At 28.5% G+C, this 27,524-nt stretch overlaps 1 protein-coding gene across 2 annotated transcripts in view; it reads right to left on the minus strand.

Moving 5' to 3' along the window:
- Positions 1-27,524, minus strand: part of LOC129911117 (putative RNA exonuclease pqe-1) — a 73,276-nt gene that overhangs the window by 17,809 nt on the left and 27,943 nt on the right. For both annotated transcript variants that reach the window (XM_055988791.1, XM_055988792.1), the window contains exon 2: positions 10,498-10,848. In XM_055988791.1, the coding sequence (XP_055844766.1) occupies positions 10,498-10,848 (351 nt within the window). The remainder of the gene's footprint in view (positions 1-10,497; positions 10,849-27,524) is intronic.

Consider the following 27,524-nt stretch of genomic DNA (forward strand, 5'->3'; position numbering starts at 1 on the left):
TATGGATGGAATCATGCCAATATTTTTTTTTATATTCTTCTTCTAATTTTCTGTGTCAGTAGAATAATTTTATTATTGTGTACTTTTTGTCAGAAATTTAAAAATAAAACAAAAAAAAAATAAATTTACAAAGAATTAAATCTAAATCATGAGACGCGACACAAAAGAATATATCCAAGTTCAATGTCTTGTGGTAAGTATAGAAAAAAGTGTTTATGATAGAATTTATTATTGTGTGTCATGTCTATATGGGATGGCGCACTTTATGTTAACCACCTATCATACAAAGACTTTTTTTAGGGGTAAGGTTATGGAGACAAAAAAGTCAATGACTTTTTATGATGGTTCAAAAATAAAAGATTATTTTTTATCATATTTTTTTTTTTTGCTAACAGAAAGATAATGCATGCAATTTGGCAATAATATAATTATTATATCTACAAAAAATAAAAAAAAAATTGCTTTGCAATATTTGTTAGCTGATGATAAAAACAATAAATAATATTATTTCTTTTTCCAGACAGAAAAAAATAAATTCAAGTTGAATGCTATATATTTTTGGATGGGGATTAAATACATATGTGGAAATGTCAAAATAAAATAATTAAAAACAATTATTTTGACATTTTTGATGTCATTTTGACGTTTATTACGTGGCTTATTATGTATTCAGAATTATGGAAGTGCAATAAAAACAATGGCATATAACAAATAAAAATTCTATTTTTGTATGATATATTTCATTGGGTATATAAAATTAAGGGAAGAAATGGCATCGAATAACCCCTTCTTTGTTGCTGCATTTAAACATTAATATAATGTTTTTTTCAGAGCAGAGTTATCACTGAGTTAGCTTGGGGTTATTTATTAAAGCAACAAACAAAATCAACTCAAAGTAAACTTTTTGGCAGTTTTTATTTTTTTCAGGATGAACTTAGGTCACTTTCAGTTTAAAAAAAAGAAGCAATTAAATGGAGGCGACATTTTCTTACCAAACATTAGGAAGCGATTTTGTAGTATATTTTGGTGGTGGTTACAAAGTAAATATGTGATTTAAGTAATGCCTCTCTTTAAACCACTGTCTCTTGACTTCTGTCAAATACATTCCTTAATTTATTCACCTGGCGAATTAAAAGTATTTGAGGTTTTAACTCTAGGACTAAGTTTGGCTAAAAAACTAAAAACATCTCGCAGGTGTTAACTCGTGGTTAACTCGTAGGATAAGAAAGAGCTGATCTAGAACTAATTGATCTGGTTTTCAATAAAAAGCACCAGCACTTTTTTTAAGTTAGTTTTAATGGAAAGTCAAATCAGAATTGACATAACACATTCGAGTTTAGCCTAGCTTAACTGAGGAGATACTATTGAAATGTACGTTTTTCATAGCAGCGTACCCATTTTGAAAGAAAATTGGTACCGATTTTAATGTGCTTCTTGCAAAACCTTTCCCCGAGTTTGGGCTCCCTGAAATCAATGCTAAACTTTTGGAGTGACTTAGCACGAAAATATTAACAAAAATAATAAGTTATCTGAATGTTAATAATTCTCAATCCTCGGTAACAAAGTTCCAACTTCTTATGTTAAGTTTCGTAAGATAGACACCCTCTTGCCATAATAGTGAGGAAGATTTCCCCAGATCATTGGAATAACAAATAAATGCTTTAAGAAGTTCCTTAACCCAGCGAACTGGGATGCGTATTAAATAAATTGGCCTAGTCCGTATAAAGAATAAAAATATTTGCATAAAAATTGTGTTTTCTTCTTAAATTTGCATAAAACCACACTCGCAATTGTTTGAAAAAAGAAATAAAAAAAAAATCAAAAAAAAAAAAAAAAAGTAGTATACCCTACCTTTCAGTATGTGCTTTTGCTCGTTTGCGAACATAATACAATAAATTTACTAGGGCATGAAATTTCACTTCTACCGCTAAGTAAGCCAGCCAAAACAATTCCAAACGACACAACAGCAGAACAAGATCCATTCAGCATTCAGCCCAACAAACTTATAGTAATACCGCACTACTATGTATGTTGGTAATGGTACAACTGGCCAAAAGTCTTTTGACTTTTTATTAAAATAAAAAAAAAAACAACAAATAACAAAAGCGCATTCGTTTGGTTAATAAAATACAAAAACCAAAAAGGAATAAAAACAAAAAAAAAAAAAAGTAGGTAGGTATAGAGCTACATAGGCTTTGACCGTTGTGTTGTTAGTCTGCGCGTGATTCCGCTCGATGTTTTTGTTTTAGTTTTTATTTTTTTTATTTTTATATTTCATTTATGTATGTATTTATTTGCGTTTCACTATGCGATATAATTTCCATTACACTACTTGAATTGAAATAAATTTCATCGGATATTAGGTATAGTTTTTTTTTTTTTTTATAGTACAGCTACGCTACACACAACCTATAGAAATTTTAACAGAAATGCAATATAGAGACGGATTGCTTTTTTTTTTTTGCTTTGCTATAATAATTGTGTTTCCAACTTAACTATACCGATGATAGAATTTTAACGGAAGTTGGTAACATAAAACGAACGGTATAGAGGTGTTGAGGAAAGAGAACTATCACGATATAGTTGTAGTTCTTCAATGCGATACAGTTTCTTTATTTTTTTTGCGGCTTAAGTGGTTTTATTTCTGTATATCGTGTTATACAAACTTCATGGTAAGAAGAATCTGAAAGAGCATTTTTGAACTTGGCAGATAAATATGATATTTACTAACAATGACAAAGAAACTGTTTATGTTTATGGCAAACAGAAATGATATTAGTTCGTGATGGCCATTTTGCATTTCCTTAAATATATAGAAATTATGTTACTATAGAAGAGAATGAAGTTGAGATAAATTAGAACTTTCAATTTGGACCTTAAAAGTGTCTGAAACTCTCACATATCAAATCCAGTGCAATTCAGCTCATCTTTTTTTATTCCAGGTAAATCAGGAATATGTTTAATGGTGTTGAATAACACACTGAATAGTGCTCATTATCAAGTGCAGTGCAAGGCAATTGTGGCATATTCTTTTCTGAAAAATTACAAAGAAGTCAAATATGTATCTAATGTTGCTGAATAAAGCGCTGAATAATGCTTTTTATCCGTTTTAGTGGAAGACAATTGTGGAATATTCTTTAACAAAATATGTCACTTCTATGGCAGAACGGTCACTACCATCAGAGCTGAATTTGGAAACTTTCAGGTCATTTTAAAACTTATGTCTTGAACAAATTTGCATATTGAATTGTTGTTTTTATTAAAGCATTATCGATTTGAAATTATGAGCTTTGAGTCCAAACATCAACAAGAATGCCGGTTAAGGATGTTAAAAACTTCAATGATTTGGGAACTAAAGTATTAATCTTCAGTAGAAACTAATAACTTAGAAGTTAAGCTTTTAACTAAGACTAAAATAACTGCATTACCAATTGACTGAATGACTAAAATCAGTTAAAAATAACTACAGTAACTTAGTAAATTTATTGTACGGTAAAATCTTTAGTACCAACTCCAGCTAGAAGCTAATTTAGCAGTGATTTGCTGTTAAAATAAGTAACTTTCAGAAAAAATTAAGGTTATTGGATCCAATGAGATAACTGCATTACCAATAGTGATGGGAACTATCGAATGTTTTGAACTTTCGATAGTTAGTAACTGAATGATTTGAACTATCGAATAATTCATTCATTCATTTATTCATTCGAATAAAAACTATCGAATAAACTATCGAATAAGAATAATGTTCAAATAAAAATACTATCAAATAAAAAAAAACTATTTTAATGAGAAAACTATAGTAGGTACCTATAAAAAAACTATTGGAAAGAAAATAGTAACTAAACTATTCGAATGAAAATAGTAACTAAACTTTTTGAATGAAAAAACTATCGAATAAAAAACTATCGAATGAAAAACTATTCAAATGAAAATAGTAACTAAACTATTTGAATGAAAAAACTATCGTACAAAAAAATCTATTCGAATTAAAAAACTATCGAATAAGAATAAATGTTAAAAAGAACATACTATCAATTTAAAACAAAAAAACCATTTTAATGAGAAAGCTATCGTATACAAAACTATTGGAATGCAAAAGCTATCGTATAAAAAACTATTCGATTGAAAATAGTAACTAAACTATTCGAATGAAAAAACTTTCGAATGAAAAAACTATTCCAATGAAAATATTAATAAAATTAATATTAACTAAATTAATGAATGAATGATTTAAAACTATCGAATGAATGAATATTTTACAACTATCGATAGTTTTTATTCGATAGTTCCCATAACAAATTACCAATTGCCTGCATTGCAAATTTAAACAAATTTTTAAAAAATATAACTTTTTGAAGCTTATAGAGGAGTGTAGGTGTCATTTCAATGATGTTGAGAAACACTTTTCAATAGAAATTTTGCAAGGGTTTACTCTATCTTCATCAGAATTCTGTCAGAATTCTTATGTCAATGATAAGACACATAACAATTAACATTTCATTGTTGATTCCTCGTTTTATTTTTTTTATTTTAAATTTCGAAGTCACTTGACCAATTAGTGCCAATAGACTCTAACTATACTATGGCAATGGAAAAAAAAATGGTAGAGAACAACCTCAAGTCATTTTTTAGCATTAAACAAAAAATAAAAAATTTTTCATAGAGATATAAAAAAAAAAACGTAGGTACAATCAAATCATTGAGACAATCTCAGTCAGAGTCTCGTACAAATGTAATCATCATAGACACACTGGAGCAACAGAAGCAACAGGAGATTGAGAGGAGGAGGGTTGAGAATTTTAAGTCTATAAATAAATCTCATCGCAAAAACGTGTCTATATTTACCTACTTATGCACGTAATGTGTGTGATATTAACTACTAAAACCTTGAGAATTTTTATTTTTTTTTTTGGTTTGCAATTTTTTATTTTTTATCAAGCCAAGTAGACATAAAGAGAGTCTACCGACAAAAAAATCACCATGTGCTAAAAGTTAATTTTTCTTTACAGGGTGTTTTGTTTTTTTTTTTCTGTGGAGGAAGATACAAATTTTCTGGGCTTGATTGAGTAAAAAAATTATTTTTGATTTATTAATTGGCATTGAATATTCTTTAAAGCTCAAAGATTTAGAATCTTAAAGTTGAAAAATGGATGTTTAGTGATTTTATTTAACAAAGTCGTTATAATCTAACCAACTTAACTAGAAGCCAACCTGGTCTTTTTGTCAATCGATTAATCAAAGTTTTCAATAACTCTGAGTTTAAGTTCAGATTTTTTGTTTAGAACATCAGGAATGACAACTATTAAACCTCAAGAAAAAACACCCTGTTTATTCGGCCCATAGGTGGCTTTATTCAAGGTGGCTTTTAAGTTCTTATGATTTGATTGTTTTTTGTACAGAAAACATGAATGAGGTGACACAGACAGATAGGCTTTTCTGAATTAATTTAATTAAAATTAAGTTTTTTTTTGGTTTAAACATTTTCGCACGAACAACGCAATTACAAGTGAGTATAGTATGGCCAGGGCTGCGAAAATTGAATATTAAAACTTACACACAACTAATGTTGGGGAAGAATCCGTATGATGTCATTTGTTGAGATTTAACAAAAAAAAAAAACCTGTCCAGCAAACATACTCAAAAAATATACCTACTATATTAACTAAAAATCATATATACCTACCTACGACTTATTAATTAACAAATCAAAGTGTGTCATTGTGATTATTGTATATAACACATTGCCAAGAGAGTTGGGTGTCGGCAATGATTACGTTTTTATTTTTTTTTGTGTTTTGTTATTTTATTTTTTTTTGTTTTGTTTCTTTTATACTGTGGTATGACAGTTGATTTGATGCCAGTAACCCCATTTGATTATTGTTTTGGTTTTTTTTTTATATATATGTATTTTAAGAGGAATGGCCGATAGGTGAATGTACATTTAAACTGTTCAAAATTTCGAAATTCAATATTAATACTAATTTTTTTTGAAGGATTTAATTTTTTTGTGACAAAATTAAAAAGATTAAAATGTTTAAATTTTTGCAAATTTATTTTTATTACATCAGCAACTTAGAATTTTTAGAACGTTTTTTAGTTGAAATAGCTAGTATCTCAATATTTTAAGGTTTTTGTTTTCTTTTTTGCCCTCACGTAGCAATTAAAATCAAACGCACGAAGTAATTGATTGCTATATTATCAGAAGCTATACATTCTGACAGTTCGTTCCCCTTAAAAATGACATCTGTCATATCGAAAAAAAACTTCTTATCTGCATGTTTTTTGATCTAAAGAAAATTTTTGCAATATTTTATCTTTGAAAGCACAGTCATGTAGTGACTGGAATTAATCATTTACATTTTTGTACATTACTGGTAATCAGGACTGCATCCTCAAAAGAATTAAAGCAACACGGGCAAATTGTGATTAGGGGTGAAAGCATTGAGCAGGATATAAAAAGAGCAAGTATTAATAGCTGCTATTTAATCACTCTTTAAATAGCAGGTTACATCGCAAATTACTCTTTAATTTTTTCCTGATGTGATATATGATTGAAAATTAAGGAATATAAAATTAAAATAAAAAGAAGGTGACCATTTTCGAATTTTTCAATAGGTTAGAAAGAACTCCTGCACTGAAACAGTGATATTTCAAATTAAACTTCTCTGTTTCGTGGTAAATTTCTCTGTTTCGTGGTAAACTTCTCTTTACGTCTACATATTTGCTGTTTTTATCGCTCAGAAAAAACAATGAAATTTTAAAGAGCCGGGAACATTTTTTAAAAAAGAGCAGCGAAGTAAAACAAAACGGAGAGCAGTTTTGATTGTTAAAACAGTAAAATCTTTAAGAGCATTTTAACTAATCTCTCTGTTCACTTGATCATTTGATCAAAAACATTATTTTATTCAAAAACCCGTCATTTTCATTCGTGATCTTACCAAGAAAACCAATGATTTTAACGTAGTGGACTTTGATTTTAGCGGAGAGAGTGAGATCTGTGATTTTAAAGGCACGACTTGTCATTAAACCAGAACACACCCTTTTACTACTACAACTAGAAGGATTTTAAACCAAAAGGAAACCTTCATGGAATACTATTAACATTGAAAACTTTCTTTATTTTTTGACCAATGAGTTGATGTGAAAGTCTGGAGACATAATTATGTTCATCGTGAAATTAAAATACCGAAAAATTTTTTTTTCTCGTCAACTTTGCAAAATAACCCCTAATTTCTGATTTATTTTCGGATTCAATATGTTGTTTCTTTTTCAATATAAACTCTTCCCAAAATATTTCTATATAGCCTCCATGTTGTAAAACATAATCTATTTGCTATTTTTATGACAAAAATTCAAATATATATATCTCATTTACCCATGAAATATTAAAAAGAAAACTCACTTCAGTTTCAGTTCAATAGCCTTGCTGGGGTTTTTCGACGCAATGCATTGCATCCAAAAACAGAAACAACAAACAGAGTAACATTAGTTTGCTTACTCCATATGGAATCACATGCAAAACTACATAAAAAAAAAATAATACAAAACGAAAACAAATCCAAAAACTACCTCAACAAAATCAACGATGGGTTATAGATATATAAAAATACTGACTCATTCCAACTTGGAAAAAATATAAACGAGTGTAGTTCATGGAAAATACACAAATACAAAAAAAAAAAAATAAAATACCAAAGAATGAACATTGTTTTTTTTTTTCATTGTTTTGTATTTTACATTTTTTTTTATTTAAACTTTACGTAAACTCCATTTATAGAGCGCATATGGGGGTCTATATAGTTTGTGGAGAAGGAAAAACTCTTGCGGCTTTTGCATGAATCATCTGAACTTTAAAACCAAATGACTACGTCAGAATAACTAATATTTATTTAGTTATATATGAATGCAATAAGCTTCACAATATGGTTATAATGCATTCGAGAGTTGAAAATAGGGTAAAACTGGGTTAAAAACGGTCAATTGGTAATAAATTATGTTTTTTTTTCTTTGTCGAAAACCGCAAATTTTTGTTTTGGCTAACATTTTAAGTTAAATTTAAATATTTTAAGTTAATCTAAGTGAACTCAAAGTCTGTTTTGAAATCTTGTTTTGTTGGGTTTTGGAAACTTGAGTGATATTTATAATAATTTTAGTGAAATGACCGGTTTTACCCGTTTTTACACTCTCCCATTCTACTCCTGACGTGGTTTTTGATTTTCCATGAAACATTGTTTTCTACTGGGGATTAGAATTCAAAAATCGATCAATATTCTAACTTTTATCAGCAAAAGTGTTGAGTGTTTTTTCCTTGATTTTATTATATTGTTGGTATACAAGTGTTATACATGCAATTCAATTCGCCAATACCATTTATCACCAGATGCGGAAAATTTTCAACCAGCTGGAAAAGTCTAAACGAACAACTTAGACATGCTATGAACAAAAATATATATAAATAAACCCTCACTTCTCACATAATTATGTTAATAATGCCTACAACAACTAGGAAGTGTCTACAAAAAAAGCTAGTCAAACAGCCAGTAAGTATAGTCGTATTTATAGTAAACAAGCTTTTTACTATATTTATTATGACGATAAAATAATGTCTCGAGTTATTATCAAACCACAACCACGATATAAGATTATTTTTTGTATTTTTTTTGTTGTATAGTTTAGCCTCAGTCTGAGACTTTTTCAATAGAATCTTATGCTGTATTATATAGAATTTCTATCATTATCATGATTACCTCCTTCTCTAGTTCTCACTACGAGAATATGAGCAAAAAAAAAAAAAAAAAAACAATACTTCAGGCGACCTTTAGAGAAAAAAACATTATAACCGAGTTCTACAATTCAAACTGGTTTAGATTTTTTGTTTTGTTTAATTTATTTTACTGCAGATATACAAAAACTACTGCACCTGTTATAAGGTGTAGAGTGTATGTTAGGTCAGGAAATATCTGGAGTACAGCGACTTTTTGGTACATGTAAGTTAGTTTATGATGACTTTCTCTGCATAAAATTGTTTTTTTTTTGTTTGTGTACATATTTCCACAATTTGACCTTAATGCGATGGTAAAATATTTTAAAAAAAATCTCAAGCCCCCAGACATTTCACATCAAGATGAATTATAAAAGTTATATGATGTTGAGTCATTTTTTTTTCTTCTTTTCTTTTGTGATACTTATGAATCTTTTCTCACCTTTTAAGGAATTTTAGTATTTGGGAAAGTTTTTATGATATTTTATTTGTCATGCACATTTTTTAAGACCTTGGATTGGAGGTTTAAGTTTGCTAATGCACGTGGACTTGCAGAACAATCTGCAGTGAGCTTAAAATTTGTATTAGCTCACATTTTGTGATGACGAATTCTGTGCTTCGTCATAAATATTTGAGATCAGAATGACTCAGGTTCAGACTTCTTAAATATTTCATCGTAAATTTTGTTGATATATGACGTGGGTGTGTGTAGTAGATTTTTTGGTAAAATAAACAACAAGTGAGACGTCAAGATTCATATAAGTTTGTCATCTAGTGAGAGTGGTTTTGTTTTGTTAAAAAAAAAATTAAATCATCAAATTTTAAATTAGTCAGAGTCCTTGAAAAGTAAAGACACCTTAAGATTATGAATTTTGTTAAGAATTCCAAGAAACAGTGATTACATTTATATGTAAATTAGGGTGGAACTTTTAAATATTCCCCTAAAATTGTTTGCAAATGATGCAAAATCAATTATAAGCCTATTTCAAAGAATCCAAAGACTATAGAAGTTTTATATTAATAACATTTTTTTTTTTAAAGAGAGGGCAAGACAAGTCAACTAGTTATTTGTGAAATTTTAACTTTTGTTTTGTTCAAGTTGACTGGGGTAAAAAGAAAGATTTTCCTGAGGCCGTACTGAATTTGTTTATTTCTTACATAAAGCCATGCAAGGCTGCCCATTAGGTTCTTTTCTTTTTCTCTGTGTAAAATTTTATACTTCTATTATATTTTTCGATGTACATAATCACGAAAAGAATTAATTCCGCCGGAAACAAAATGAAAGATTTCCAAGGATAAGGTTTTATTTTTTTCTTTAATAGTCTTTCTATTTCAGAAACTGACCACTTAATGTGAAGTGATTTGTTATGATTTTAATTGAAATGAAATCATTGAAATTATTTGAAATTTTTCTACTAATCTTATCAAAATTCATTTAACGTAATGCATAAAATAGACTTTGATTTCTTTAGAAATTCTACTTGAAATTGTTGACAGTTTTTAAATTAAATTAAACAGAGACATATTGTTTTTTTAAATGACTGATATCTCAATGATTGATTTTATTTGGGAAACTATGAATGCAAAATTCTTTAAATTGGTGAACATCATTTAATTTTTTCCATCTACATATTTTCAAAATAGCTTCCTATTCTGGCAAAATTAAAAAAAAACTCTTTAAAAATGTTTTTAAAAAATTGAAAAATACTAAGTTGCAAAAAAAAAATATGACATACCTTCTGTTCCTGAAGCAAAATATTCGCCATTGCTGGCAAAGTCCATATCCCTGATTCCATTTAATTTTGTTGTTAATAATTTATCAAATTCCTTGTCATTTGCTCTTGTTGTTGCAGTTGATTTCTTTTGATAATTATTACTGTTTTGATTTTGATTATTTTCCAAATTATGTAATTTATGATTATTTTTTTGATGATGTTTTTGAACATTTTTAACCGATTTGTGTTTTTGACATTTACCTGTCAATAACCCATCGGATTTGCTATCATGTTTTGTATTGTCCTTATCGTTTTTATTGTTGCGTTGTGTGGAATGACTTGCCTTACTACGGTCACGTTGCAAAGTGTCATCTAAAAATTAAACAAACAAAAAAAAAAAACAGAATTTAATAAACATTCCATCAATTTTTTCAATTTAATAATCATAACATTAATCCATCAAGTTAATTAAATATTTTAATAAATATCTCAATGATTATATTCACTACTTAATATTTGTCTAAACAAACTGTCATCTCATAACATTTTTATGTCAATTATGACAAAAATTCATATACATTTTCTTGTTACGTATACACCCCAGTGTACGTACAGCTTGTCTTCAGAATTAGAAACTGTGTATACACACACGTCATTTATAAACTCACAGACAATCTTTATTGATTTCAATCAATCATAATATCGAATCTAAATAAAACGGTGTTTCTAAGTACATTATGACACTGGCTCTGCAAAACCTTTGTACCTAACTTCTCTATCAGATACAGATACGTAATAATAAAATTATTTTGGATTCAACACAAATAAAAAAAAGGAGTAAGTATACATAGGTGGTGTATAGTTTACTCATACAATCTTTGGATAGTCTTTTTTTGTGATTAGCTATTGCTATTTGTTAGCAACAAAAAAGAATTATTATTGACGAATGACTACTTCATACCCCAGTTAGTGTGTAAAATAAGGAACTTAACAAAAAACTAAGATATTTAAGTTAAAATCAATGGTTTAACCATTTTGGCGGGGTGTAAAAAAAAACATGTGTATGATAAGATAATGGAAACGATTGTAAAATGGATTGACGAGAATTTAGATAAAGTTGTAGTAAAATAAAATATTATACAAAAAAGATAAAGAAATAAACTTTTAGCACACTTTAAAAATTGTGGCTTGAAAGCAAAAAGGTTACAATTCTTGATGTTTGCGAATAGTTCTTACTCATTCAAAGAAAGGTTCTTAGAACGTGTATTTTACTAGGGTTTCTAGACGAGTTTTAATGCGTAGTTAAAATTCTGAAATGCGATGTTATAATAAATTCATTAAAACAAAACAAAATTAAGGGTAGTATATTTTATATGATTCTCTCTTAATTATCAAATGCGTACATTTCCAAAAATAGCCTTAAAATAAACACCACCCAAATACAGCTAGATTAATAAATTTGCTTGCTTTTTGATTAAAAAAAATAAAACGAGGTTGTTATTGGTTTAGCTTTATAATACACAAAATTTTTTTGACTAATGCGTAGATACAAAAAAATTAAATGAAAGTAGGTACACATAAAACTTTTTTTTTGTAGCTTTTATTTGCTTTATTTGCTAATCAAATAATAAAATCACCCTTTAGCCCCATGACAGGTGAAATCAGGATAAGAGAGAGAATAAGCTTGTTTTTTTGGTGACAAAATCAAATAGGAAATGTTATTGAATTATTATGGAGGGGGGATTTTTTTTTCTTCTACTAGGAAAAAGTTATAGTTTATGAAGAATCCAAAGGCCACGTGTAGGTAAATTATTAGTGGAGAACATATTTAAGTTAAATGTATTGATTAAATACCTACATTTAGTGTTCTGAATCAAAATCATATATATTTTTTTTGTTACGTATACGCCCGAGTGTACGAACAGCTTGTCTTCATTATTAGAAACTGTGTATACACGCACACACTTGTTACCTAATTAGACTTTTTAGTAGCCAAATGAGTAAGTAATTTGACTTAGGTGGCTCCTTGACTGAACATACCCTTAGTGGAATAACGAAGTTGTTTACGAAAAATTGTGTTCGATCTTGGGATATTTAATGGAAGGCTGAGAAAAAGGGTACCTTTTCTTTGATGGTTGGAAGAATAAGCCTGCGCTATAAAAATATAAATATGCGATCTCTAAACCATTTCCATGGCAAGACAAAAAAGATCGGGTATTGGACAAAAATTCGACTTTGACTGGTTTTATTATAAAAAAAACCTCTTCTTTTCATCCTTTTTTTTACTATAAACGTTATCAAAACACTCATCAGAACCATTCCTTTCTTAGTAATTCTCTTTGATGTTCCTTCAGGTATCCACTTAGGGCCTCTTCTTTTCATCTTTTCTATAAATGATATCGAAACAGTCCTCAGGAACATTCGTCCTCTTTTCATCTTTACTATTAACGTTATCGAAACTACTACTAATTATTATCTTTGATGTAACCAAAAGTAGCCACTTAGGACCTTTTCTTTTCATTTTTGTTTTTTAAACAAATGCATCACACGGTTTTTATCTGTATGACAAATCTTGTTGTTAAACTTGATTTCTTTATTTAGCTGTGAAAAAAAAATTCAAAACACTGTATTTATGCATGTTATCTATTTGTTTTATTTTTTTGCACAGTTGAGTTGTATTTATCTTTCTTTCTTTCTTTCTACCAAACAAAAATGATATTTAACCTCATTTAAAAATGTAGAACATTATTTTTCCAAAAAACACGCTCATTATTTGAACTTCTGGAATTTCCAAAAAACAAAAAATATTAAAGATTGCCCTGAATTTTTGGTGTCTGATTATGACGATGTAGAAGATAATATTCTAAAGTTCATAATTGACAGATGTTCTTAAATATTTTTTTTATGTGTTTAATATAGGTGTTATATACAAACATATTTTTGGCATAATTTTTTTTTTATTTTTTTAAAACTCATTCAAATAAAAATAGATGACAGTTTTTGTTTTTTTTTTCTGTGTTGCTATGAAGTCATATTAAATATTATATTGATTGTGAATCAATTTAATTTGATCAAGAAATTTTAATTTATTTATAAAAGATACAAGGTCAGTTATCATCATACACTTAAACTTATCAATATACTCGTAATTTTATTATCAGTATAGAAAAAGTAAGTAAATGTATTCTAATGAATATAAAATTTTACCGCACAACCAATTGAATGTTGCTACGTAAGTTATATGGTTTTGTAAATTAATGATGATGAAGATTATGTAAAAAAAAATAACATTATTGGAGTAATGTTTCTCTCTGTCACCGCAAACTATTTCCTATGTATAAAAAATAAAATCAAATCTTTTTATAATCTCGTTTGAAAAATTCACCAGACTTGAACGATGAAATAGTTTAAACAAAAAAAAAAAAAAGATAAAACCCAATCATTTAGTTGTAGAAGAGTACATAAATATTATTGAGTAATAATTTAATATTATTTTATTATAAATGTCCCTGAAACTGTAAAAATGATAATTATTATTTTGTAACCGAAAATTTGGACAAAATCTAATGCTTGATAAAAGTTGATAGTTTAACGTACTTGAAGAATAAAAACGTTTACAAAAAATGTCACGCATGAAGTTTTCGTAAAGAAGACACAAGCCAATTTAGTTTTTGTTTTCATTTTTGTATGAACAAACAAATGAAACTCATGAATTGGTTGATTAGTTTGTTGAAGTGTGTATTTTGTTTTTCGTTCAGTTCATTAAGTTTTACGCATCATAGATTTTTCATAACTAAAAGACCCCCCAGTACTACTCACATACTTATTGAAGTAGATAAGTATACAATTTAATATATCTTATGAGTTATGAAAGGTCAGTTATAAAAACAATCATTTGAACAGATGGGTAAATGGAGCGTGTAAAAAGATTCCATCATAAAAAATAAACAAAACAAAACAAACCCTTGTTTGTATTGACGAGTTGGCAAATATTACTTAATTTAAATTAACTTATCCAATATAGACGTATCCCATAGATACTCTTCAACAAGAATATGTTTTTTTTATTTTTTTTTGTACTTTGTTTTGCTCTCAGATAAAAATTCAAAGTGAGAAAGTCTCAAAAATTGGTACCAGTGATAGGTAACACAAAACCTAGAGGCCCTAAATGGCTACCTTGTGGCACTCATTTAAAACTTGCCTTCAGCTTTTTTAGGGTTGAAAAGAATCAATCTGTGGTATATTTATCGGAAAGCATAATAAGTTCTTTTATTAACTTTTATCAATTCCAATTCAAGTTGCTGCTAAACTTCGATAACTTTAGGGCAAAAAACTTGTAAAAACCTTGACTCATTAATTATGCCTTCGAATATTTAGGTCTACAAGATTATTTAAAATGAGTCTGCAGTTAAACATATTATTAGTTTTGTATTTTCCTGAAAATCTTTTCATAATTTGGGAAAAAACTGCTTTTCGCTGAGGGGGCTTTTGTCAATAAAAATAATATTAATAAACTAAAAGTTTCAGACAAACTACACTAATGATTATAAGAAAGAACAAACCTTTTTCTACCAATAATAGAAATCAAGATACTTAACAAAAACTATAATCGAAGATGGGCGGGCGGTCAGAAATTGAATTTCGCAAATTCGAAAAATCAGGGTTTTCGTTTTTGACCGATTTTCTATCGTATGAGAGAATTTGGGGGTATTGCAAACTACTAGGTCAGATTATAAATAAACTTGGCTATTTTTATATAAAGCAAAAAGCTGTTGAACTTCATAAAACGAACACCTTATTAAATTGTTTACATTTCTGAGTGTCTTAATGCACACCTGCCCTTCAAAGCAACTATAGCTATAGGAGATGAAACTTAAGATATTTTATGGAATTTTGTAAACTGATACACCAATGTCAATAAGCAGAATTATTTAGTATAAAATTCACTAAATAATAAAATATTATTAAGAAAAAAAAGAACAAAACAAAAACAAAAAAAAAATAATCAAAACAAATAATTTTGTACTTTCAAGTTCGCGACTGCAAAAAAAACTGCAAATTTTGCAATGTCATTGAAAATAAATTATCCAACGTTATAGTCAACTTAACTTAGGGCTTGTATATAGGTCAGAGAAATATAAATTTCAATTTACTATTTAAGCTTAGAATCACAAAGGAAGATGACGATGACGACGTGACGATGAAATAAAACTTTTCTTTACGATAGGAGAAAGATAAAACTTTTTCCAATATATTTTTTCCTTTCATAATTTTTAACTCGTTCATACTACATAAAGTGAAAATGAGTATATGCAATTTAAAAATGCATACTCGTATTATGATAACAAATAAAAAAACTAAAAAAACAATAACATGAAAAATATTAAATATACGTGATGTATTTTTCTTTTTTTTTTCTCATTTTTTTTATTGTTCTTTACGTGCTATTCGAATTGTTTATTTTTCCGTTTATTGTATGTTATGATTTTTTTATGCGCATAATAATAATAATTTATCAAATAATATTTCACCTTTATTAGTTCAATAACATTCAAAGGTCATTAATGAGTATTTGCTTTTCACCCTAACTGTCATCATGAATCAAAATTTTATCAACTTAAGGGGTGAAGTTCTATAGGGGCATTATAGAGTCAAATTAACTACATCAAAATAACTGTCGAATTCTCATATTTATTTGAATAATTTTTCAACAACAATCAATACAAGAAGACTTTCTACGTCAGTGTTTTTTTCATATCATGATTATTCTTAATTTTTTTTTACTTGAAATCTATCTATCTAAATGATTTGACGAAAGTAATTTTTGATAAAATAAAATTTGTTACAATATCTGAAATTATTTATATTTTTCATTCAAATTGATTGTTAATCTTTTCTATCTTTTTATTACTTTCCGGTAATCGAGTCAAGTCACTTATTTGCCAATGATCATATAAATTAGATAAACCTATCAGGAAATATATTTCTGATATCATATTCATGGAAAAAAATTTACAAATGTCAAAACGAAGACATTTAATTGTACATATAGGTACTCTTAGTTTCAAACAAAACCAAATTTTTGATCTTATAAGCTTAAATGTTGATTTGTTATAAATAAAGTACAGAATTTGGTTTTAAAGTCAAAATCTAAGCCTTTTACATAATTTTTGTAAATTTTCTAGTTGGAAAAACTATCATAAATACAGAAGTAATAAAATGTTGACATTTATACTTTTTCACTTTTTAAGCCAATATAGTTAAGAGTTAAATTTAAAATTGTTCAAGTACCTACTTTAATTTATTGATGCATTTGACCGAAAAGCAGTAAAATACCTTTTTTGATGCATTTTACCGTCACGTACAGACAATTATGCTTAATACTGTTCATATTTTCAGGCTGTCTGGTTCTTTTCTTCTCCGACGAACTCATTAATTTGAGAGATTAAAAAGAAAACATAAAGAGAACGTCACGTACAGACATTCAAAGCCAACCAAGAGCTTGAATTAATGTGTTTACGTGCATGCTCTAGTAGCATCATAAGATGAAAAAAAAAAATATTTATCAATCAATTTCAATGACTTTGTTTTATCAGTTTATTTTTTTGTCTCGTCTCCAGTCTGACGGGAATCAGACATCAATTTAAGATACGTATCGTTTGTCTCCATAAAAACATTTTAATGAGCAATTGATAAAAGTAGGTACTTCTGAATTAAAAATAAAACACTCTTTTGAAATTTTAAAATTAAACCAAAAATCCTATGATAATTTCAAGTGCAATTATGTCTTAATTTTAATGATTGTTTCATGTAAAATACTCTTCAATCTCTTCAAAAGAAAAGGTATATGGCTTTATTTTCATTTTATCAAGAAACATACAATTTAGTATAAATTGCTGTATTATTCACACCACGTTGATCTTTTCTACGAATTAAATAGACTATAAATGGAATTCATCTAATACAAACTCCTATAAATCTTGATAACGGTTAGAATAAAATAAAAAAAAAAATCTAAAATTAAAGCATTTTTGTTTCTTATTTAGCTCAAACTACTTAACACACATATCATCAATATCAAACAAACTACAAAAAAAAAATCAAAACAAAAAAAAAACTTTGAAAAGAAACAACTTTGCATGCTTAGCACATTTTTAAACCACCACTCTAACCAGTTTAAATTTTTTTTTTTTTTTTTTTTTTATTATTTTTCCAAAAAAAAAGTAGGTATATCTTTGTCTATTTTTTTTTTTGTTTTGTTTTATTTTTTTTTTGCAAAATTTGGTGAGAATGGCAAAATTGTATGAAATAACTTAAAACAAACGCGACGTCAGAGATAATAATATACCTTATACCTACGCGCTTTGGTACCTGGTACGGGGGATACAAAACAACAAAAATAATAATATTGTTGATTAGTTTTTTGGGGTGTTTCCCAAAATTCATAGAACTTTGAATAGACTTTGAGCAAAAGTGCCAACTCCAATGTTTTTTTAGGATTGTTAGGGGTTACTAGCTTTTGTAGTTTTTTTTTTTTTTTTTATTTTGCAAACTATCTGATCAAAATGAAGGCAAAGTTTGTGAAAAAATTTTGAATACCAAATTTAAAAATGATTAATGTTGATTTTTTGATTACGTTATAGTCACTTAGCAAAAGTTTAAGGTTTAGTACCAAATTTATGATGAGACATTCTTTTAAAAATTATAGACCGAAACGAATGTTCAAAATTTATTAAAGCTAGAAATGAATTATTTGATTGTTTGTCGGGATAACAAGAAAAGAGACACATATATACAAGATCTATTGAAGCTATCTGTCAAAGCCTTAAATTGAATTTATGATTCTTTAGACCTTAAGTGAGTTATTTAGCATAGACTTTTGCAACATTCTCCTAATAATGACCAGAAGCTTTATCAAAACTATCACTTCTATTATAGCTTTTTAAAGCTGTATCCGTGATAAAAAAAATAATATTATTGCCTTTTTTAAATTCAGTTCCCTCACGCAAAATAAGGGCTATGTAAAAACAAGCGGATTTCGCCATTAATAAAGCGGATTTATGCATGGTTTTTTGCCAAGATGACTTCTGTCTTAATTTTAGCGGACAAATCTTCATAATTAATTCAAGCGGAAATCCTATTTGTTCAAGGTAGTGGGATTTAAAGTGGACATTACCTTATTTTTTAGGTGCCCTTTTTTCTCCGTGCAATAAACAATTTTGCCTTTATGAAACTTTATAGAAGCACCTATTAAGCTTTACAGAAACGAAATTGTTCGGCAATGTTTGATCAAATTGCAACTAAACAACCATTGGAAAAAGTTTACGCAGATTTTGTATCACTTTAAAATCAGTAGCTTCTTTAAGGCTTTAAAGAAGTTGAAATTTTATTTAAAATATATTTTAAATCACAAAAAAAAACGTACATCACAATAAGTTTTCTTTAAACCAAACATTATTTCGTAAGGGTTACTCATCACTAAGAAAAATAGTCTTTTTACCACACCGTTTTGATAAATGCTATCCTACCAATGTACCATATCAATTCAAATAAAATAACACCATTTTTCTATCAATTTGTCTTCATTTTATTTAAAAATTTGTCAAAAAATACAAATTTCAAATTAAGTGGCGCCCAACAATCACTGACGTATAATAGTCGGTCACACTTTTCCCCCAAATATTGTCAACACACCCACTTTCACTAACACAAAACCACTAGAAAACAAAAATATTATATTCTTAACAGGTTGTCTATATATACCTACATTATGTATATTTTTTTTATTTAAAATGTTTTTAATGAAAGAAAATCACAAATATAATAGCTGTTAGGTGTAATAAAATTTTTAATTTCTCATTCTTGTGAAGCTCATGTGATTTCATCTGTCATTTTCTCTGTTTTTTTTTTCTGCATTTTTTTTTCTTGATACTTTGCCAAATGGATTTTCATTGATAAATTATTTTTTTTTCCTTCTCTTCAATATCATTCATAAGATAAAGCTCTATCTGGGGTAAAACTCTTCAGACACAGTTTTTGCAAAAAAAATTGCTTTTTTTTGTGTGTTATTTTCTCTTAAGAACACGACCGGCGACGACAGTGATGGGCTGTTTTTTCACATCTTCACCAACAACCACCACCATTAACCCCATCTCTCGTGTGTCGTCCTACATCAAGAAGCTTAATGTTGGTCTGTGTAAAAAAAAAATGCCTCTTTTTCAACTGTCTGTCTCAGGTCTCACTTCTCAGCATTATAGGAGCATTATAGAAAAGAGTTCAAACCATCATAACACCGTTGCCGTTCGGTGAAGTAGAAAAGCGTACATTTTACGAACTCAAAACGGTTCGTGTTCGTTCGATGAACTTCTTCTTTTTTTTTCTCTCCATTCCATCAGTTTTCAGAAACATGGGGGGTTTTTGCGGTGGGCATATAAATTGCATTGTTCTTTGTTTTTATGGATGGCAGATGAATGTGTAGCGCGCATGACCAATTTTTCTTGTCGTGGCCATTAAGTTCTGTTCTTGTTCTCCACACTCTTCTGCTTTGGGTTTATGTTTTTGGGTTCGGTACAAACGAACCCTAATGCCAGCCGTGTGGAATGGTGACTTACACCACTGACGTGTAAGGTGAGGTAGATACACCATGTGCAAAGTTTTGGTCGAATTTTTCGTTGGGTAGCAACAAACTGCTAACTGGAAGCTATTTTTAAAAAACTCAATAACTGATTCATTCTTCTTTTGTTTTTGGAAGAAGAAGAACATGTAGGTAATCCAAACCAAACCACCACCGGAAGGACAGAAGACTTATCGCCCTCTTTTCTTTAAACTCTAACGGACAGAAAAAAAAAAAGACTTAAAAAAATGAACCAGGCTTGTATAATGTGTTATAGGAGTGTTGTGTTGTGGTATAGATTTGCTAAGCTATTTGCTGAATGCGGGCGAGCCATAACACACTCTATCTGTGAGAAGGAGAATCTTCTTATGCATTGTTGTTGTCTGCATTGACGCCGTCGTCGTCGTTGCCGCTGCCAATGCCGACCACATGGGGTTCTCAAACATTTTTGTTGTGTACAACACGAAGGAAACCTCGTGGTTCTTTTTGCGATCTTTTGGTCTGTGGGAACTTGCAAATTTCCGGTTCTGATGGAACGAAGGAAGTGGGGCTGTAGTTTAATAAAAATAATGCAAGAAAACTACTGTCTACTGTTTTTTCGTTTACAACTTAAAGTTAAGATGATGACAGCAGCAACTCGTTTTCCACATTGCGCCAAGTAAACGAACGGTTGTTTGTAACAAATAATAATAATGAAAAAAAAAAACATATAGAAGACTCATCCAATAAAAATGTCAAAAGTATTTTTAAATTGAATGAATCAAAAGATCTGAAAGAGGACACACAGTGGGTTATTACCTTCCTATATTTTACCTATATATAATGTGGATAGCTACATTGAGAGAGGTAAAAAAAGAGAGAAGATGTTGATAGTTTTATTGGATTTGGAGACAAGAAAGCGGAGAAAAAAATGCAGATGCAGTCGATTTTGAAATCGAAATTTATTGTATAAAATAATGACGAAGTGGGAATGGGGTCAGATTGACGTCATAAAATTGTTTATTATGGATGGGATGTTTAAAGATATTTAACAATTTTTACTGAGAATTTTATTTAAGGCGGAAAGATATAATTTTAGGTAAACGTTGAGGTATTAAATTGATTGACTAGGGGAAGGTAGTATTTTCGTGCAAAAATAAGGACTTTTACTATTTATTTCAGATTGCTTATTTTGAATCTACTCTCAATTTTTGTCGAGATTTGTGTTAATTGTGTTATCTGCTTAGGTTTTGAAGATATCGGAATCTAAACATTTGCAGAATCAATTTTAATAGCGATTTACTTTAAGATATGACTATTTGAAAGAATTATTGCTCTTGAAATTATCCTATTTTATTCATTCCTTTTTTTTAACAACTTCCATAAGACTTCTATTGTACACCTATAGAAGCTCTATCCAAGCTATTTGTTACAGCCTATGATTTAATATAATTTTCCTTAGACCTTAAGTGCTTTGATAAGCAAACAACTTTTAACAATTCTCTTAAAAAAATGAAAAGATACCTTATAGAAGCTTTAACGAAAATATCACTTCTATTATAGCCTTTTAAAGTTGTAGCTGTGAAGGGTTTTATTCATCAAATATTGGTTATTAACATCATTTACCTTAGTCTTACTGTTTTTGAAAAACTAATATTATTATTTTTAAAATTCAGTGTCCAACTTAAAATGTTGCTTCTATAAAGCGCTACCGAAGCTACAGCTGCATCTGTAAAGCTTTATTCAAGCAAAATTGTTCGTCAGTCACGAAAATTGTATTCATTTCGCACTAAAATATCTTATACGACCTTCTGGGACCAATAATAATTTTTCCAACTTTGACGTCTTTGAATACAGAATTGATAATTAAAAATCCAAATAAAACCTCTCACCGATAGAAAAGCAGTATTCATGTGAATGGAAAAACCTAAAAACTACATCAAAAACCTGCTTTAAATGCTAAAAATAAAATGTAGCAATAGTTTCCCCCTTTTTTTATTTAAAATTGACAATTAATAAGGTTAATGTACGGTCAACATTTTTGTAATTAAAATAATTAATATTCAAAAGTGTTGAAATTATGCAGTTTTCTTCTACTCTATCATAATGTCTATTAAAATTTACTTTTAACTCAAAAACCACTTACTTAACATATACTACGAGCATATTATTGTAGACAATATATATATAAAAAAAAACCCTGCAAAGCCGGTAATTTTTCGCAAGCTTGTTTTGTTTTTTTTTTCATAATCTTTGTTTGAACAAAAAAACCTCATGAATTTTTAAACACTAACTAGTTTTCTTTTTCTTTCAAAACGAAAAAAAAAAAAAAAATACTTTTCCAACTTTTGCATAAAGACCTCAACATATTATTGTTTTAACCCTTTCGGACCCAGCGTTACTCTCATGTAACATTTTTTTAAAAATTCGTAAAAAATATTAAATTAAACAATTTTTTAGGTTACGATGGCTTAATTGAAAGATAATAATGCCTAGTTACTGGATTATTACAAAAAGTTAGTCAAATATCATACCTTTAATTTTTTTTTTTATCGAGAAAGGGAGAAAGGAAATTCACATTTTTTTTACAAAAAAAAATTTTTTTATATGGTCATAATTTTGAAAAAAAAAAGATATACAAAATGTTAATGCAGAAAGTGTTTTGTTTTTTTGCTTAGAAGAAGTAGCATACATTATAGTTTCATAAAAAGTTATTATCTCAGTTCTCCGACTTTTGTTGGTGGTCATAGGCAGCGCATGTTACTTACATGTAACATGAGAGTAACACATTAGTTTTGCTATTTATTATTTTGGAAAATAACTTTTTGCTATTCATATTTCTTAGTAGTGATGTTTTTGACCCGATAATACCGAAAAAACATTTTTTAATATTGATTTTCATAGCTTGGGTTCGAAAGGGTTAAATGCAGACATAGGGTAAAGCTAATATTTAAATTCATTGAACATAAAAAAATAAATACACAAATAATCAAAACTGGTTTAAATTATAACGCAACATGCCGCCAACGACCCACATTTAATATTAGAAGAAAAAAAAAAAAAAAAAAAAAAACTAAAATGTCATTCACGAAATTAAAAAAAAATCCTCATCAAGGTCGTGAATTCTATTAAAACACACAGACACAAAAATGCCTCAAAATGTTTAAAATTATAAAGAGGTTTACCAAAAGAGGTTAGAGGTGTAATAAATTTCTAACAAAATTGTTATTAATAAATCCTTTCTTGTTAAAAATTGTACTAGAACCCATTAGTCATTTATGTATATCTTTAATCTTACTCATCGATCTTTTCTTCTGAAATCAAATTTTTAAACAAAGAAACGATTAGAATATTTTTCATTAACAGGCATTCTCAAATGATGACAACACCGTCACGTAGACCTGATGACCAATTTTAATACTTAAAAAGATGGCACCCAACTTTCCTGTCAATTTATACCGATTACACAAAAGACTCTAATATATAAACCCGGAAGTTTAAAGTCTCAACCACATGGATTACACACTCATTATTTTTTTTTTTCTTAAACGACTTATTAGGCAACGTTTATATTCATCCACTATGGTCGGTAAGGTAGAGGTATAATTCATTCCCTTCTTTTTATTTTTGGTGAGATTGAGAATGATTAAGCTGGTAAAAAAAAAATCAAAAATTAAGCTTCACCTTTCATATACATTTTTGGGCTCAAGAAAGAAAGTCTGATATTTTGCTAATATCCATCCCACCATCAAAAAAACCGTTCACCATAATCAACGCGTTTCTTGTGGTCTCCCTTCTTTCGTGTGAATCACCAAAGTTGATTCGCAAAGTCTGCAAAGCCTTCACACACAAGATGGAAAAGAATTCGCTAGACTCTCTGAACAGTAAACATCGAAAAGAAGTTGCAAGTTGTTGTTGTTGTTGTTGTTGTTGCTAGTTCAACTAACCTAACCTAAAACACCACTTGTGTTGAAATCATGTCACTTCACCAAAAAAAAGTAGCTATGGTTGAAGCCCGCATAAGGAGAGTTACCTACCTACTTCACATCTTTGCGAAAAACTTAAAGAAACCTGTTCAGTAAGCAGTTTTTTTTTATTTTGACTTGGCTTCTCCTTCTTTCTTTTTCTGTTATTTTTATTTTGTGTGATTATTTACACGGCGCAAAACTTTCACTTGCTGCACGTTTATCGTCGTTGTCTACGTTGTCGATAATACGTTAAAAAAAGAAGTGAGTTTAATAACTTTACTTTGGTCTCTGGTGAGTTGGTACAAATTTCTTCCCACTCTCTTTTTTCGTTTCAATTTTTTGTTTAAAATTATTTTTTTTTGTAAATTTTTTGTCTGCTTGCTTCTTTGTTTGTTTGACTTTGTCTGTTAATGATTGTTTTTATGTTTTTTTTTTTCGGTTTTGTCTGACAATTTGATTAAGTAAGGTTAGGGTAAAGGTGTCAAAAGGTCTAAGTTTCTCCTCTTTATGCAACCACAAAAAAATAACAGAAGTTATGATATCGTGTTTAGTGTGATGGAGAGATACTTTAGTATAGGTAGGTGTATTATAACAAAAAAGATTGGGAAATTTCGATTTCTTCTCAAAAAAAGATTACGTAAAACACGATAATGATGATGATGGAGATCTTTGTATCTGAATGTTTTTAGGGCATAATAATAATTTGCATATTGTTATTGTGCCTTTTGAACGATTTTATTCATACCTACTTAAAAAGTTTTAATATCAATTATTTTGAGATTAAGGAAATTGAAAATTTTGGAATTTAAAAAAGATGAGTGAAGCTCCGTGTTTTATAAGGTGATTGGCAGTAAAATATTTTGAGTTTTTGATATTTTGCAGAATTTTTGTTTGGTTTAGTGAAATAAGTCAGTTGGCAACTCCCATTTAATTATTTTGAAGTATTTAAGCAGTTTTAATTTCATTTTAATCACAAATTACATAGCCAATAGCCCACAACCAACTAACAAAAAATACTCTTGCAATGATAAATGGTTAATGGATAAATGTTTAAGAAGTTGTAAAGGAACAAATAAAAATAAACGTGAAAACATGTAAAGTTCATGTTTTTTCGTCTAGAGGGCGACATTTTTAAATAAATAAAAGATCACATAGCCTATAACAAGCGAACACACAAGATTCCACCAACGATACATCAGTTGTCAAAAAAGAATAAGAAGTAAACAAGTTGTAAGGGAACAAATGAGCATAGTCGAGTGAACATGAGATTACCCAGCCCATCACTATGGAAGAATCGGCACTGAGAAGACATTTTGGTGACTTAAGTATCAATTACTGGATATTGACACTTAAATTAGGGTCAGTAAGGTAGTGCAACACTTTTCGTAAAAAGTGTCACACAACAAATGTCAATATGAAAACCCTTAATCATGGCCGGGTTCAATGCAGATATAACGAACTTTAGTTCTGAAATTTTAAAGACTTCGATTGGTCAGATGTCATAAAAATTTAGGTGACATTTGATTGTGTCCAATCAGAACCTCTAAAAATGATAACAACTAGTACCTACTTTTATTTACCAATTATCTCTTGCGGAAGTAGTATTTTGTGAGTATTCAAAAGTACTTCGTTACGTTCAAAGAAATTTCACAGCATTTTATTTTGATCGTTTATGCTCAATTAAATTTTGATGTCATACTTCCTTACAATTACTATCTAGATTTTGTAGTTTTTTTTTTTTAATTTTTAAATGAATTAATAAAATTATTGTTGCCATAGTCCATCAATTTCACAATCAGGCCCTTGACAAAAAATGATAAGATTTTTGATTAAGACGAGTTATTTTTGCTTTTTTTTTTAATTTTTCTTCATAGAAACCGATAAAAAGATATATGTGGTTTTTTGTAAAACATAAATTTTATATCTGTAAGTTTATTACAATCTTTTTTGAAATTTCAAAAGAATATTGATGTCTCAATGTAAATGAATTCATTTCTAAGAAAATTGATGACTTTGCAACTTATTTGGGCACGTATTCGTTTTTTTTTCAGTATTTTTATATAACATTTGATTTTAGGGAAAAAAAATTCTAATTTAAAAATCTTACATATTTCTAATTTATGTTGACTAAATGGGAATTTTGTATAATAATAAATAATTGTAAATAAAAACAATGCGCAATTATTGAAGCATCAGCTGAAAAAAAATAAATCATAATCTTATTAGCAGACAAATGTCACAACCTACTAATAAGCTCATAATTATTAGGTATAGGTATGTGTTTTCTATGTCGCAATTGATAGATAAGCATTTTTTGATGTAGCCGATCGCAATGAGGAAAAAATACGAATAGTATCAGTTTTTCTTAAGTCATTAACAGACTACTGCTTCTGATTTTTTGTTAGCAAACAAAAAATAATAGAATCATTGTAAAACACTGATTGCAAATGTTAGTCGCGTCATTGTTGAACACATGTTTTTTGTGAGAGAAAAATGATAACAACAATATTTTGTGTTATACAATTCTAAACAATATTTTAAATTAAGGCGTGTGTTAGAATCACTTTATATTATAAGGTTAGTTAAGTTTTCAATCTAAAGTTAAAGATGAATTTATGGAGAACGCACAGAAATGATTAAAATTTATTATACATTTGCTGCTTTTCTAATGGATCATGAATAAGAATACACGAAGAAAAAGCTTTTGAAGGTCTAAATTATGTAATTCAGTGTTGTTTTTTTAACTTAAGTTTGAAGACTTTTCAGCTTTTGAATTGGTTAATATCATAAATAAATCAGTCAAAAATTAGACACACCACACCATTCGTGCGTAAAGGGTACTGTCAACTTTCTCGCCAATTTCTATGAGTTCCAAAAACTTCAATTTTTTTAAATTTCACGTTCAATAAAAAATATAATAAAATGATCAAAGATAACAGAAAATTAACAAAAAAATATAGAAAAGAATAACGAAACAGGAAATATAAACAATTTTATAACATTTGCCGATTTTTCAAACTACTAACTTGGGTTAAAAAACACTTGAACTGTTTTCAGTTAACCCAAAAACCATCAAAAACATACAATGAGAATTATTCAATTCAATTTTTTTACATTTCTTGCAGAAATTTCATAACAGACCCCAAAATTTCGCAAAAAAATTAGCGAAACAGGATCATTAATTAATTAATTGGGACATGTGCACTTTTTTAAACTATTAACTCTGAGGCAAAAACACATTAACAGTTCTCAGTTACTCAAAATCAGACACAAAAAATTAAATTTTTGTTGAAAAACAATAATATTAGACCAAATCTCTCAAATAATTGTATCACAATTTTGTAACGAATTTCATAAATTTCCTCCAGAATTTTCAAAACCTCAATTCTTTTTCAATATTTTCAAATAATAAAAAAAAATGCAATAATAAGAAATGAAATAAATTAACGAAAAACTCAGTAAAACAGGATAATTTAACAATATCAAGG

Source organism: Episyrphus balteatus, chromosome 2, assembly GCF_945859705.1.
Source record: "Episyrphus balteatus chromosome 2, idEpiBalt1.1, whole genome shotgun sequence".
In the NCBI taxonomy this organism is placed as follows: domain Eukaryota; kingdom Metazoa; phylum Arthropoda; class Insecta; order Diptera; family Syrphidae; genus Episyrphus; species Episyrphus balteatus.